Source organism: Danio rerio, chromosome 19 (genome assembly GCF_049306965.1).
Source record: "Danio rerio strain Tuebingen ecotype United States chromosome 19, GRCz12tu, whole genome shotgun sequence".
Taxonomy (NCBI): Eukaryota; Metazoa; Chordata; class Actinopteri; order Cypriniformes; family Danionidae; genus Danio; species Danio rerio.
Genome location: NC_133194.1, coordinates 49,781,456 through 49,797,500, shown reverse-complemented (window position 1 = coordinate 49,797,500; position 16,045 = coordinate 49,781,456). Strand labels below are relative to the sequence as shown.

Genomic DNA, 16,045 nt, shown 5'->3' with positions numbered 1-16,045 from the left:
GGACATTCACACCATGCATTTTTCCATTCACCATACAAAAAAATAAAAAGTTGACTCAATTGCAAGACAACTTGCATTTTTCAATTACATTAAAAGGGCATTTAAATAGGTTACCCCTTTTTTCATATTTATTATAAGTCTTTTGTGTCCCTATAATGTGTCTGTTAAGTTTCAGCTCAAAACACCCACCGGAGTATTTATTAGAGCTGTCTGAAGTGTCTGTATTATAGCTGAAAAGGTTGTTGCTGTTTTTTTGCACTGGGCCTTTAAGGCGAGTCATCCCCGCCCACCGATCCCACTTGCCTGTCTGCTACATGCCTCAATCATGGCTGCCTCAGGAAGCAGATCTCACGTAAGGTTTGTGAGAAATACTACAGTAAGAGCTTTACCATCAGTATTTGATGCATTTTTTGTGTAGTTGCAACAATAAGTTCACACACACACACAAAGCACACACAAAGCACAGACACGTAGCGCAGACACACACACACACATACACACATACATAGCGTTGACACGCAGACACACACACATAGGACAGAAACATAGCGCTGACACACACACACACACACACATACATAGCGTACACGCAGACACACACACACACACACACACAAAGCACAGACATGTAGCGCAGATACATACACACACAGCACAGACACGTAGCACAGACACACACACACAAATAGATAGCGTAGACATGCAGACACACACACACACATAGCACAGACACGTAGCGCGCACTCACACACACACACACACACACACATACATAGCGCAGAAACACACACACACATAGATAGTGTAGACACGCAGACACACACACATAGCACAGACACGTATCGCAGATACACACACACACATACATAGCATAGACACGCATACACACATAGCACAGACACGTAGCGCACACACACACACACACACACACATAGCACAGACACGTAGCGCAGACACACACACACACACACATAGCACAGACACGTAGCGCAGACACACACACATACATAGCGCAGACACATAGCGCAGACACACACACACACACACACATAGATAGTGTAGACACGCAGACACACACACATAGCACAGACACGTAACGCAGACATACACACATACATAGCGTAGACACGCAGACAGACATAGCACAGACACGTAGTACAGACACGTAGCGCAGACACACACTCACACACATAGATAGTGTAGACACGCAGACATACACACACAGCACAGACACGTAACGCAGACACACACACATACATAGCGTAGACACGCAGACAGACATAGCACAGACACGTAGCGCGCACACACACAGCACAGACACACACACACACACGCAGCTGTGCTGATGAAGTGAATCTGAAGTGAATGGCTATACTTCATTACACACGTGCACTGTTTTAAAACATGTTAAACTTGTGAAACTCACTCTTGATCATGTCTGATGATGATTGATGATCCTAGCAAACTGAACAGACCTTTTACTCCCGGTTGCTTTGCACTCATCCTGTCTTGTCAATATGATTTTATGCATTACTACGGAGACATGTTAATGCGCGCAGCTGTCAATCAATATTGGTGGGCGGGGGGACCGCACTCCTACGTCAAGCTGCGGTCGATCTGAAAACCGCTCCAATTGGTCCACCGTTTTTATGTTGTTAAATTTGGGGAAAAAAAAGGACTGTGTGTGTTTATTTCACCCCGATATGACAGTATATACACTATACTTACACATATGTCTGTCCAAACAGAGTTTTTCACCATAGGTGCCCTTTAAGTTGATTTGTGTAGCGCGTTTCACAATAGCTGTCATTTCTAAGCCGCATTACAAATGGTGCACATTAGTTCATCACAATCGAAATCAGAAAAGTTAAGGAGTTGAAATTAGATATAAACATAGTTAACATGCATAGTTAATAGTTCATTCATTTTCTTTCAGGCTTAGTCCCTGTATTAATCCGAAGTCGCCACAGCGGAATGAACTGCCAACTTATCCAGCATGTCTTTCATGCAGCGGATGCCCTTCCAGCCACAACCCATCTCTGAAAAACATCCACACACTCATTCACATTCATACACTACGGAGAATTTAGCCTACCCAATTCACCTGTACCGCATGTCTTTGGACAGTGTGGGAAACCGGAGCACCCGGATGCAAACTCCAAACTCCGAGGCTCGAACCAGCGACCTTCTTGCTGTGAGGCGACAGCTCTACCTACTGCGCCACTGCTTCGCCCTCATTGTTTCAGAAATGTATAAATAAACTCCAGCACAAATACATCAAATAAACTTACTGTGGTATTTTTGACACTTAAACTGGATCTCTGATGCATCTGTCTGTCTCTGTCACTGACTGCTGTTTATCTGAGATAACACAGAAAACAAACACATGTATGGAGGAACAGTGGACGGAGCTGGAGCTCATTTGCATTTAAAGACACAGGCTACAAAAACAGCTACACTTTGATTTAAGTTAAAAATGGGCATGTTCTGCATTGTTTCATATATTATCTGATGGGTATTCTGAGCTGAAACTTTACATTCACAATTTGGAGACACAGAAGAGTTATCGTACATCTTGTAAAAGGGGTAAAATAGAAGTTAAATCTCTCTATTTTCTGTTTCAGGTTGTTTTTGAAGACCCACAGCGGGACGGCGGGACGGCAGAGCAGTTTGGCCATCCACGGAGCAGACTTCAGCACCAAAGACGTGGATAATGATAACTGCACATGCAAGTGTGCACTGATGCTCAGCGGCGGTGAGTTTATTTATGCTGCATGCAGACATCTCTACTGCAACACTACACTGAAAAAAATGTTTAGTTTTTGTAAGGTAAGTGGTTGCAAACAATTTAATTATGGGCTGAATTTAAACAGGCTGCAAGGTGGCTCAGTGGTTAGCACTGTCGCCTCACAGCAAGAAGGTCACTGGTTCGGGTCCTGGCTGGGTCAGTTGGCGTTTCTGTGTGGAGTTGGCATGTTCTCCCCGTGTTGGTGTGGGTTTCCTCCGGGTGCTCCGGTTTCCCTCACAGTCCAAACACATGCGCTTTAGGGGATTTGAGTAAGCTAAATTGGCGATAGTGTATGTGTGTGAATGAGTGTGTATGGGTGTTCCCCAGTATGTGTGAGAGCGAGCTGCGGGCCATACTCGGGCCGGATAACACTCACCGATGACTGTGGGATTTCCCTGTCTTGCAAGCACTGGTTTCACCGGGAAAAAATACCGCAGCACGCGCTCCTTCAGCACCAGGGACACGGCTTCACCCCTCTGCGTTCAGTTGTGCATGGTGCACACTTCGGATTTTTCCGTCACTGCTGAAAAAAAAAAAACGGCAATGACGGAAAATATTCGGTTAACGAGACCTCATATATATATATATATATATATATATATATATATATATATATATATATATATTAAACTTAGATTTTTTAATGTCAAAAGTCACTCTGTAAAACCTAAGAGTTGATTTTTCAACATCAAAAGTCAAAGAATTAGATCAAGCTCCCAAAATCAATTCATTGCTGTAAATAAACAGAAACAACGCCAAATACATCATTCATTCATTCATTTTCTTCCCAACTTAGTCCCTTTATTAAAGGGGTCACCACAGCGGAATGAACCGCCAACTTATCCAGCAAGTTTTTACGCAGCGAATGCCCTTCAAGCTGCAAACCCATCTCTGGGAAACATCCACACACACATTCACACACACTACGGACAATTTAGCCTACCCAATTCACCTGTACCGCATGTCTTTGGACTGTGGGGGAAACTGGAGCACCCGGAGGAAACCCACGCGAACGCAGGGAGAACATGCAAACTCCACACAAAAACGCCAACTGAGCCGAGGATCGAACCAGCGACCTTCTTGCTGTGAAGCGAACGTGCTACCCACTGCGCCATTGCGTCACCCACGCCAAATACAGAACCTGTTAATTAACAAATATTTTTTGACAGCATTCATAATTTCCTGGACGGATCCTGCCTGTATGCTAATTAAACGCGGCCCTGATTCTGATTGACCTCTGAGATATTTAATATCAGGATGAGAATATAAATATGACGTGCATAAATCTGCAGGGGTGAATTGTGGCGATGCAATTAATAAAAGTGTAGATATTATTTCTTATCTTGTTTCAATCTAATAAAATATCAATAAACGTTACTTTTGTTAAATGGCAGAGTTGACCTTTAAACATCAAAAGTCAAAGGATCAGAGATCAAGCTCCCAAAATGCAATTCATGACTGTAAATAAACCTAAAATACAGAAATTGTAAATGAACAGATTTGTTTTAACATCATGCATAATTTATTAAGCCAAAAATCAAGAAAGATTGTGTCTGTATGCTAGCTCATGCCAAACATGGCCCTGACATTGATTGACCTCTGAGATGTTTAATATCAGGATGAGAATATAAATATGACGTGCATATGGGAATTGGGGGGCGATGCAATTAATAAAAGCTCAGAGTGTCGCTCTGAGAGATTTTTAATGAAAGTTCTGGAGTGCGGAAATGCCCTGAAATTGTCATTGTCAAAGTAGAGCCCACTAAATTGTGTAGCGTAAGTGCTCTAATGAAAGACATATTGGTTCCAGCTCTGGATTGTATCATGAAATCAAACTTTTATCATTCTGTTGCCTCATTTTTGGTAATGCAGTGTGGTTAACAAGCCTATAAAACACAGACCCTGGAGACGGGCCTCACATTCAGAAAGCAGAGAAACATTCAGAATCAGAGTCCAATCGGTTCAGTGTGTCAGCGAGAGCCGTGATAAAGGGCAGCGCTTTTGGCTCGCAGACCAGGGGAAAATGACACCGATTTTTCACAGATCGCTCTGGCATTTGAGCCGGGGAAGTGAAGCTGGAGTCCTGCGTGCCAAGATATGGGCAGTATGTGGGCACGCTTCATGTGTACGTGTCTAATCGAATGAACAGGCCCGACGAGCAGCGTTTAATGCAGAGAGCAGCTGAACACTGACTCACTGTTGCTTTAGTAAATTAAAACTATTGCAGATATTAGGGTTTTCAGTTGTAGAATTGTTTTAGTGAGTACGGAAATTACTAAATAAAATAAATATACATATTTTTGCTAATTTAAAGGGTTGGTTTATGCTAAAATGAAATTAGCTCTTAATTTATTTTCTCTTTGTGGTTTTAAGCTTTTGTTAAACACAAAAAAAGTGTATTTATGAAGAATTCTAGTTCTTGACACCCTTGGATTATCTTTATTTGAGGAAAGAAAGTCAAATAATCTAAAAGGTAAAAATGTTGTGGACGAGCCCCTACGTGTAACCCACCTGTCCTACTGCACCCAACCTGGTCTGAGCTGGATTGAACCGGTGATTCTTTGCATGGGATTTAGTTGCTCTAACTGTGCGTTTACACCGAAATCAGTGACAGCGTCCAAGGTCGCTCTGGCTGCCCCGGGGGCAATCCAGGGGCGCCACAGCGGAATGAACCGCCAACTTATCCAGCACATTTTTTACGCAGCGGATGCCCTTACAGCCCCAACCCATCTCTGGGAAACATCCACACACACATTCACACTCCCACTCATACACTACGGACAATTTAGCCAACCCAATTCAGCTGTACTGCATGTGTTTGGACTGTGGGGGAAACCGGAGCACCCGGAGGAAACCCACGCGAACGCAGGGAGAACATGCAAACTCAACATAGAAACTGTAAGAAAACATTGTAAATAACTAAAAATCCAGGGACCACAATAATCAAACCCTTGGGAGCAACTGTGGTCAAAACCAAAGTTCACAGGTTGACTGAACTCCTCTCAAGCGGTGGACTTCGTCATTCGGATTGCTTGCCGCCGAACTGCGTCATAACTCATTACCATAAAGTTGACTTGATTTCAACTCTCCTCGACGCCGACACCGGCAAAAAACATGCCGTGCTGCTCCTCGCCGCTTATCGCCGCCGGCTCTCATTGAAAATGTAATGAACGTACGGTAACAAGAAGGCTAAAGACTATAGCCTCTATTGCGTCTGTCACTAGAGAACCTGTGAAGGAGCGAAGTTTCCCTGCACAGCACTTCACTAGCTGGCCTCCTTTACACTCACCCCCCTAAACCTCACTCCCATCCTGGATGAGACCCCATGTGTAACCCACCGGTCCTACTGCACCCAACCCACGTCCAGCTGGGATCAAAACGGCAATTCATTCATTCATTCATTTTCTTGTCGGCTTAGTCCCTTTATTAATCCGGGATCGCCACAGCGGAATGAACCCCCAACTTATCCAGCAAGTTTTTACGCAGTGGATGCCCTTCCAGCCGCAACCCATCTCTGGAAAACATCCACACACACATTCACACACTACGGACAATTTAGCCTACCCAATTCAGCTGTACCGCATGTGTTTGGACTGTGGGGGAAACCGGAGCACCCGGAGGAAACCCACGCGAAGGCAGGGAGAACATGAAAACTCCACACAGAAACAACAACTGAGCCGAGGTTCAAACCAGCGACCCAGTGACCTTCTTGCTGTGAGGCGACAGCACTACCTACTGCGCCACTGCCTCACCCAAACCGGCAATTCTTTGTATAATATATACACTGTGTTTCTGCCTTTTTTTGATTGAATCAAATTAACTTTTCTAGACTATAATATATACTTGGATATATATTAGTGGTGTAACGGATCACAAATCTCACGGTTCTGATCAAACTATGGTTTTTGAGTCCCGGATTGAATTATTTTTTGGATCAGCAAAATGGATTTGCTTTCTATTTATACAAAAATATTACTGCAAAACCATTGGTTTAAACAAACAGAAATTAGAACCATCTAGAAAGAACCAGCTGAAAAAAAAGGAAAATATTAAATACCAACAATGAACTGTTTCTGATAATCTTGTACAACATATATTAATTTTCCCTTAATGATTCAACACTTCACACATAAATCTCCATGTTTTATTATAGGTGGGTCATTTTTGAAAACCTATTCAAGGACATCATCTTGATGGTTGTTGTCTTGATGGTTACACAATGTAATCGCTTTCACCAATGTAATCAGGTCAAGTTCATTAAACAGAGATTTTAATCTTTACCATAACCATCAGTGTTTATATCAGAGCTATAAACAGTTCTCCCAGTACTTCTGTTATTTAATTGTTTGTAACTCACTAAAAAAGTGTAAAAACTGAATGTCTCTTGATCAAACGCAGATTTGTAGCGCTTTAAAGGATTAATAAACACATGCAAATCATTTTTATCATTTATTGTTCATATTAATCGAATTTAAATTAAGATCCCGATCTTTTCATTTTTAATTGTGCAGCTTTACAACGAACACAGTAATGCAGGCTAAACGAACAACAACAGAGAACAGCTTTAATTAATAACCCACGAAAGCATTTAGATGACAACTTTTTCCGTCATTGTTATATTGTGGCTACAGGGAAGCAAAAAATGCTCTCAAACTCGGGAATTAAAGGCCGTGATTTGAGGCGATCACTCTGCAATTGTTATAAACATTAGATTGATCTACAAGTTCATAAAAGTTATTAATCCGCGGATCACGTGTGTTCCGAACCGTGGGGTGTGGTCCGTACAAATCACGGATCGACTGTGATCCGTTACACCCCTAATATATATATATATATATATATATATATATATATATATATATATATATATATATAGGTGAAGGAGGAATTAACTACATTGTACATTGATGCCTGTTGTCTCGATATATAAACAAGCAGTTAAACTTATGGACTTAAAGCCTATGCGATGGCATCATTGTGAAGTTTTATGTAAACATAACCTTTTTAGTTTTGATAGTTTTATTAAATTTAATTATATTAAATTGTTTTTTAATTGTTTAAATAATCTTGTCCCAGTCCTGTTTTCTGATTTAATCAGTCGGCATCAAACCTCTCAAAGAGTTACACGGGCAACTGCTAATGGTGACTTTCTAGTGCCAAAGAGGAAGACCTCATTTGGTCAATCTGTCTTCTCTGTAAAGGGAGGCAAACTGTGGACTGATTTACCGGTTAGCTTAAAATCAGAAAGTAATCTAAATATTTTTAGTAGTGCTCTTAAAAAGTGGTTAAGAACAAAACAGCAGTGTTTGCACAAATAGTCTAGTTCAGTGGTCACCAAACTTGTTCCTGGAGGGCCGGTGTCCTGGAGATTTTAGCTCCAACCCTAATCAAATACACCTGAACAAGCTAATCAAGGTCTTACTTGGTTTACTCGAAACATCCAAGCAGGTGCGTTGAGGCAAGTTGGAGCTAAATCCTGCAGGTACACCGGCCCTCCAGGACCGAGATTGGTGACCCCTGGTCTAGTTGGTTGGATCATGTCATCTTTGCTTTTGCCTTCCAGTAAGTTTATGTAATGAATTATAATGTTGTGTTTATGTTTTTATTATATTTCCATTTTGTCATGTTTAAGCCTCCTGTGGGCAGGGGTTGAGAATTAGCAAGTTTTCTAAAACACTTCAACAATTGCATTTGGTTGTCCAGTGTAATTGTGATGTCCATTTCAAAGAAATAAATAAATGAAGTCAGAATTATTAGCCCTTCTGAATTATTAACCACCCCAACCACCCCCTCCCCTATATATGGTTTCCTGAATAAAAACAAAAAGAAGATTTTTTTTAGCACATTTCTAATCATAATAGGTGTAATAACTCATTTCCAATAACTGATTTATTTTGTCTTTGCCATGATGACAGTAAATAATATTCAGCTAAAAGTGATATTTAAAGGCTTAACTAGGTTAATTAGGGTAAAGTTAGGGTAATTAGGCAAGTCATTGTATAACAGTGGTTTGTTCTGGAGACAATCCAACACTAATATTGCTGAAGGGTGCAAATAATATTGACCTTAAAATTCTGTTAAAATAATTAAAAACTGATTTTATTCTTGCCGAAATAAAACAAATAAGACTTTCTCCAGAAGAAAAAATAATATAGAAAATACTGTAAACAATTCCTTAATCTGTTTAACATCATTTGAGAAATATTGAAAATAAAAGAATAAATATTTCACAGGAGGGTGAATAATTTTGTGTGTGTGTATATATATATATATATATATATATATATATATATATATATATATATATATATATATATATATATATACTTTTGTTTGCACATCACTCCTCCCCTTCTCTCCTCACTCCACATTGAGCACATTACACCTGCATACTGTTGGATCAGCTTTAAAGTGGTCTAAATAAGCTGATGAATGCATAACACAACGGTCAGCATTAGAAATGGTTGCTCATACAACATTAGAAACCTAAATAGCATCACACCAGTAGACTGTACATCTACTACACGTACAGCACAGCTCAGCCTGCCAGCAGGAGCATTTTATGCATTGTGGTTGATGTGGTTTTTATGAGGAAAGCAATTAAAATGGCTGTAATTTATTGCGCTCTTATAAAAATATGAATTTTATGAGGATTTAAGACGAGACGTCCCATTTTGGTGTCTGCATCAAATTAAATTGACAAAAGTAATTTTATATATACGCATGTAATGCCAGTGAAATGTTTCAAATTACTGTTAAATAGCAAAGTTAAATAGGGTTGCTATTGTCATTCAGTGTAATGTGTTTCTGTACAAAAAAGAAACACTTTGGGCCCTATCATACCCCGGCACAATGAGGCACAAGGAGTGCATGGTGGGATTTGTTGCTATTTTCAGACCAGTGCAACAGTAATTTTCACGTTTGCGGCACGTTGTTTAATCTATTTGCACCTCTTTGTTGACTCATGGGTGTGCTGGTCTGAAAAGGAGGTGTGTTACGGCTTTTTTTTTTCAGTTTATTCATGACAATCTGCATTTGTATAATGCTATTATTATTAGCAGTATTATTTATTATAAGCATATTTATATTTGTTTTATTAAAAACAAGTTTAGATTTGTCCAGCTGTGGTGTTTTGGAGACGTCTGCATCAAAATATGTGGATGAGAACAGGACGTGTGTTTGGATGTAACTCAGTTTTCTGACCACACTTCGTTATTATTGTTCATTTATTCCTTTGCTGGAGATTAGAACTGAATTTAGAAATGGTTTTGACACAAATCTTTGCTCTAAACAAACTAAATAAATATGCAGGCTAATAGATGTCTTCAGTCGATTGAGTTTCCACTGTTTCCTTACAGTAAAGTAAAGGAGTAAAGAGTAAAAGTAAAGAGGCTGAATGGAGGAGGCTCCTTCTTTATCCTCGCGCTGCAGATGCTCTGTTTAACTGTTTTCTTGCTAGTGAAGCGTTCAGTTTTCACACTAACAAAGTTCGCCATGTATAGCAAATTTGCCATGGCATGATGCAACTGACTCTTAAAGGGAATGTGAGATGAGACTCTGGTTGGTTTAATGCATGTTATGCTCAAAACACACCCAGAACTGGACCCAGAATAAACCCAGAACCAATATGCTTAAATACATCCCTTTTCTGTCTTGAACTGTTGCGCCTACTTAAATTCAATACTTAAATACTATTTATTATTATTGTATTTATTATAATATGTTTTTATTTGCCTGTTTGTTTATTTATTTTGCATTGTTTGTTTAATTTTGTGCAACAGTATACACAATATTTTTTGTTCTATAATTCTTTTCATGTTTATAATTATTCTTGTTTATAATTAATATTGTTTGTTTATTAATTATTATAATATGCTGTATTAAATAATTTTTTTACTCATACCAGCTTTTTGTCTTTTAACTGCCATGCAAGCTTTAAATTAATACGTGATACAGTTTAATTATTCACTTATTTATTATTTTATAATTTATTTGTTATAGTTTTTATTTGTTTTTTTGCAGCTGTATACACAAATAATATATTTTATTAAATTATTTCTTGTTATAAATATGCTATAATAAAGTATTTTTGACTGATATACACCACTTTTTGTCTTTGAACTGCCCTGCATGCATAGTCAATACTTAAATATTTACAGTATTCATTATTTATTTATTTGATATTTATTTGTTTATTAATTTACTTTGCTTATATTTGCAATAGTATGCACAAAAATATATATTTTATTGTATTATTTATTATTGTTATGATTATGCTTAATACTTAAATACAATTTATTTAGTTTTTAAATTTGTATTATTATTATTTATTTATAAATATTTGTATTTGTTTGTTTATATATTTTATTTGCAGTTCTTTTTTGTTGATGGTATACACAATAATATATTTGGTTTTATTATTTCTTCCTGTTATAAATATGCTGAAAAATAAAGATATTTTAACTCGCATGCACCACTTTTTGTCTTTGAACTTGCTTAAAATCAATTCCTGAAAAGTATAATTATTTTTGTTTATTTGATATTTTTATGTGTTTTTTTATTTATTCATTGTGCATAGTTTTTGATTGTTGTTGTTTTGCAACAGCATACACAATAATATTTTTGTTTTATTAATTCTTCTTGCCATAAATATGCTGACAAAAAAATATTTTTGCCTCATATACACCACTTTTCATATTTAACTTCCTTGCATGCTTAAAATCAATACAAACATTTCATTTATTTATTATTTTAATGTATTTTATATTTGGTTTCTTTGTATATTTTGCATTATTTTTATATTTATTTTTGCAATATTATGCACAATAAGATATTTTGTTCTATTTTTTCTCCTTGGTCTGAATTGCTCTTAACACAGCTGTGCATGTTTTTGTATTTTAGGCTGGTGGTACGACGCCTGCGGGCCATCCAACCTGAACGGTGTGTATTACAGACAAGGACAGCATGTCGGAAAATTTAATGGAATCAAATGGCACTATTTCAAAGGGCCCAGTTACTCTCTGCGCTCCACCGTCATGATGATCCGACCAGCCGACTTCTCATAGTCCTCTTCAAAATATTGCCAGAAGCGCTGCATTCATGCACAAGACTTTTTCAGTGTACGTGCTTTGCAGCTCCGGCATGCAAATAATGCAGCATTGTTTGGTGATAGCAGGAATCCTGTGAAAAAGAGGCTGTGCTGTCACCTTCCAGGGCCTGAATGGGAATCGGCATGCGTCCCAGAGCTTTTATTTTTACATATCAGAGGTATGAATTGAAGTGCATTCACTTGTCACTCAGGACTGTTAATTCAGCACTTCAGCAAGTGAACTCAGCAGACATGCGCACTTCTAAGGGAACTTAAAGCAGCTTGAATGCCCTCCAATAACCTAAAGGGACCTATTAATGTTGAATACAAACGTGTTGCACAGATATATTTGTGTTGTGATACTTCAGTTCACATTTTTTTATTCTATTTTGTACATTAATCCTGTCAAAGACGTGAAGAGACCCGTTGCATGCAGAATTAAAGGTGACTTTCAGTGCTATTTACAAGAAATGTTTTTGTTTTTGCGTCCTCCGGCCTGAGTGTGTTGAATGCTGAGTGTGTGAACTGCAATTTATTATTGGCTTTGAACTTTGGTACAGTTTGGCAAAGCATGCCAAAGATCACAGCTATTAAAGAGGTAATATTGATCTAATGTTAACAGCAAAGCCAATGACATGTGGTGCCGGTGCAGTGTTATGCATATAATAATGTTTTAATTCATCCATACCGTCAGACTTTGTCATGTTAAGAATGTTTTCAAAGCAGTGTTATTCATACCAGTGAGTTTGCATCACATTACCCTTAAACCGAAGACTGCAGTTTTGCTGAATAATTCTGAATGATTGGGTTTAATTTGTCGTAGGTTTATTCCAGACTGTATTTTTGCATTCGGCTGAATCATCTTTCTTCATTTGTGTATGTAAACATGTTTGATTGTTGTCGTTGTTTTGGGTTTTGCTGCTTTTTTCAGCTTTACTCAAGCATTATGTGCTGATTTTAACATTTTGATGTGGATCTAAAGTGAGCTGAATGAGTTTGTGAGAAATTAAATGCACCATCTAGAGCTCCATTTTAATTTCTCCTTTATTACTTTTTAATACAGATTTCTGTGCCAAAGTTTGTGAATATTAAAAGTTTCAAATATTGTTTATGCATTGTGGAAACGTACCCCAATCTGCATTTCTGGAGAACTCAAAAAAAAAAAAAATGTACTCTTAGGTATGTTTCCCCGCTGTGTGCTTTTTGACCATCTCAGATGTCTTCTGCGCAAGCTCTTCTTTAGGGGTTTGAACCTACACATGTCTCACGGTTCAGTTATGATTATCATGCCATCAGTTCGGTTCTGCATTGACGATGCTTTCCATTAACAATTTGATATTTTGCTTAGCAGCACAATAATTCTTGAATTAAAAAGTATAATTATATATTATTTGTTATACAATTTTGTTCTTTAATACAAGCAGTCAGATATAGTACTGTACCCAGGGCCGAAGCAAGCTGAATAGCCGCTCTTGGCAAAGGACGGTCACGCCGCCCTAGACGCGGATATAACTAAGGGCACGAGAGGTGAGGATAGTGTTGGGGACGCCGCCCTCTCTATTCTGCCGCCCTAGACGGCCGCCTAGGTTGCCTCTAAGGACACGCCGGCCCTGACTGTACCTTTAATTTGACCTGCTCATAGAAAATACTCTCTTTGAATATATCGAATAAAACTCAAGTACATGCACTGAACAACATGAGCATTTGTAGCAAATAAACTCATGTAAATATCATCCCGCTTGCTTTTAGAATGCTGCCAAGCGAGTTCTTACTTGAAGTGTATTTATAAACTAATTGCAAGAGGATCATGTGCTTATGATTGCTTGCAGCTGGTCCCGCATTATCCAATTTATGATTCACCAATCAGACGATTCCTAAGCCACAGTAAATACCCTCAGTTCCATATCACAGCCATCTTCGTTTTGAAGAATCCCCCCTTTCACCCCTACTCCTCCTCCTTTCCTAGATGTGTGGCACGGTGGCCCAGTGGTCAGCGCTGTTGCCTCACAGCAAGAACATCACTGCACAGAAACGTCAACTGGCTGGCTAAGGACTAGAACCAGAGTTTACACGTTCTCCGCATGCTCACATGGGTTTCCCCCTGGTTCCCTGGTTTCCTCCCTCCGTCCAAAAACATGCAACTTAAGTTAATCGACTAATCCAAATCACCACCATAGACATGCTCCTTGTTAGTAGTTATCTCTTAAGAGCAATCACTATCTGTTCAATAGCTACTACAGCAGGGGAGCTCTCGAGATCTACCTGAGCTCAAACTCTCTTCTCGCCCTGCAAACAGGAGGGAGCCCCGGGTCCAAGGATCTTATGGCCATGTTGTTTATTTATTTGATTTTGTTTTACCTGGGGTGACACAGTGACTCAGTGGTTAGCACTGTAGCCTCACTGCAAGAAGGTCACTGGTTCAAGTTCTGGCTGGGTCAGTTGTCATTTCCCTATGGAGTTTGCATGTTCTCCCCGTGTTGGCGTGGGTTTCCTATGGGTGCTCCGGTTTCCCCCACAGTCCAAACACATGCGTTATAGGGTAATTGATGGACTAAGTTGACTGTAGTGTATGAGCGTGAATGAGTGTGTATTGGTGTTTCCCAGTACTGGGTTGCAGGAAAGGGCAGCCGCTTTGCAAAACATAAGCTGGAATAGTTAGGGGTTCATTCCGCTGTAGTGATACCTGATGAATAAAGGGAATAAGCCAAAGGAAAATAAATGAATGAAAGATATAATGTGTTACCTGGTTTCCGGAACCGTTCCTCACTGGACTTGAACTCCTTCTAACGCAGTGAGCCACCAGCCAAATTGTTGACACCAGAAAAGCCTTCCACATGGAGATAATCAGTCAGTCGCTGCCTCAAATAAAGGCATCCTACCCTCCCCTAGCATTCATTTTTTTTACAGACGAAATGAAGCCAAACATACCTCGTAGTATATATTTTGCGCTCTGCAGAAATGTAGACTAGGGTACGTATCCACAATGAGCCTGTGTTCACAGTAAGACAGAGATATAAACAATGATCTGGGGAAAAACTTAGCAAAAAAAAAATGATCAACTAGATTTATTTCAAAGTTTGAGCAAAGAAATCATTATTTAAATGCCATAGGAAGTGAATCTGAGTCATTTTAGACCCGTGTTGTGCATTAGAAGGGGTTTAGCTTCCACAACAAGAAGCTAAAAATTATTTTTTAAGCAAAATTATTCTAATATTTCCCATTCCATTCTTCATTTGTGCTGTTTTTTTATCAGTCCATTTGTAAAAGTGCTTGATGAACATCTCCACATCACACGGCTTTCAGTTTAATGCATGATTGGTGCATTTTGTAGATTACAAAACTCATTTTTTATTTTATAAATTGAAATTACATTCATAATGCATTAAAAACAAACAAGAATCCATTCATGTGAACGGCCTATTACAGTAACAATTTACAGTAAGGTTCCATTTGTTAACATCTTTAGTTTAGTCTATAAATAAACAACTAACATACTTCTGAAGCATTTCATCTTTGTTAATGCTAACTTTAGCATTTATTGATACATTATTAAAATAGTAAAAAGGTATCTGATGATAATTAAACCCAGCTGAGCTGACTTAGGAGTATTTATATTGACTGACTTTAACAAAGATTAATAAATTACTGTATTGCTCATTAATGCATTGACCAATGGGACCTTACTGTAAAGTGTTACCATATGCTTCGCATTACAAATGCACATCAGTTCTGTTGGTGTGTTTTTTGGTTTGTGGAAAATGTTTTAAAATGTTCTTTGTGTGTGTGTGTGTGTGTGTGTGTGTGTGTGTGTGTGTGTGTGTGTGTGTGTGTGTGTGTGTGTGTGTGTGTGTGTGTGTGTGTGTGTGTGTGTGTGTTGGCAGGATTTATGTTATTTTTAGCTTGTTCGCATCATCAGAAGTTTAAAAAAAGTTTAATAACACGCTTGTATTATATGGAGTCAATCTAGGGCCGTATATACTTGCAAAATAAAAAAGTTTTGCAAACGAAAAATAAAGTATTGAAAAAATAAAAAAAAATTATGCAAATCTTTAAAAACTGCAAAGCAAACATTTATTTTTTAGAAGCAAGGATTAATTTTGCTAACAATAGTAAAGGAGTGCAAAGGGAAAATGAAGTTTTGAAAAGTAAAAATGAAATTTGCAAACAAA

At 38.5% G+C, this 16,045-nt stretch overlaps 1 protein-coding gene across 3 annotated transcripts in view; it reads left to right on the top strand.

The window, feature by feature from the left end:
- Window positions 1-12,901, top strand: part of angpt1 (angiopoietin 1) — a 405,920-nt gene extending 393,019 nt beyond the window's left edge. Inside the window, exons 9-10 of one of the 3 annotated variants that reach the window (XM_073930480.1) lie at window positions 2,625-2,755; window positions 11,690-12,901. In XM_073930480.1, coding sequence (XP_073786581.1) covers window positions 2,625-2,755; window positions 11,690-11,853 — 295 coding nt within the window. In that variant the 3' untranslated portion in view covers window positions 11,854-12,901. 3 annotated transcript variants of the gene reach the window in all.
- The last annotated feature ends 3,144 nt before the right edge of the window (window positions 12,902-16,045 follow it).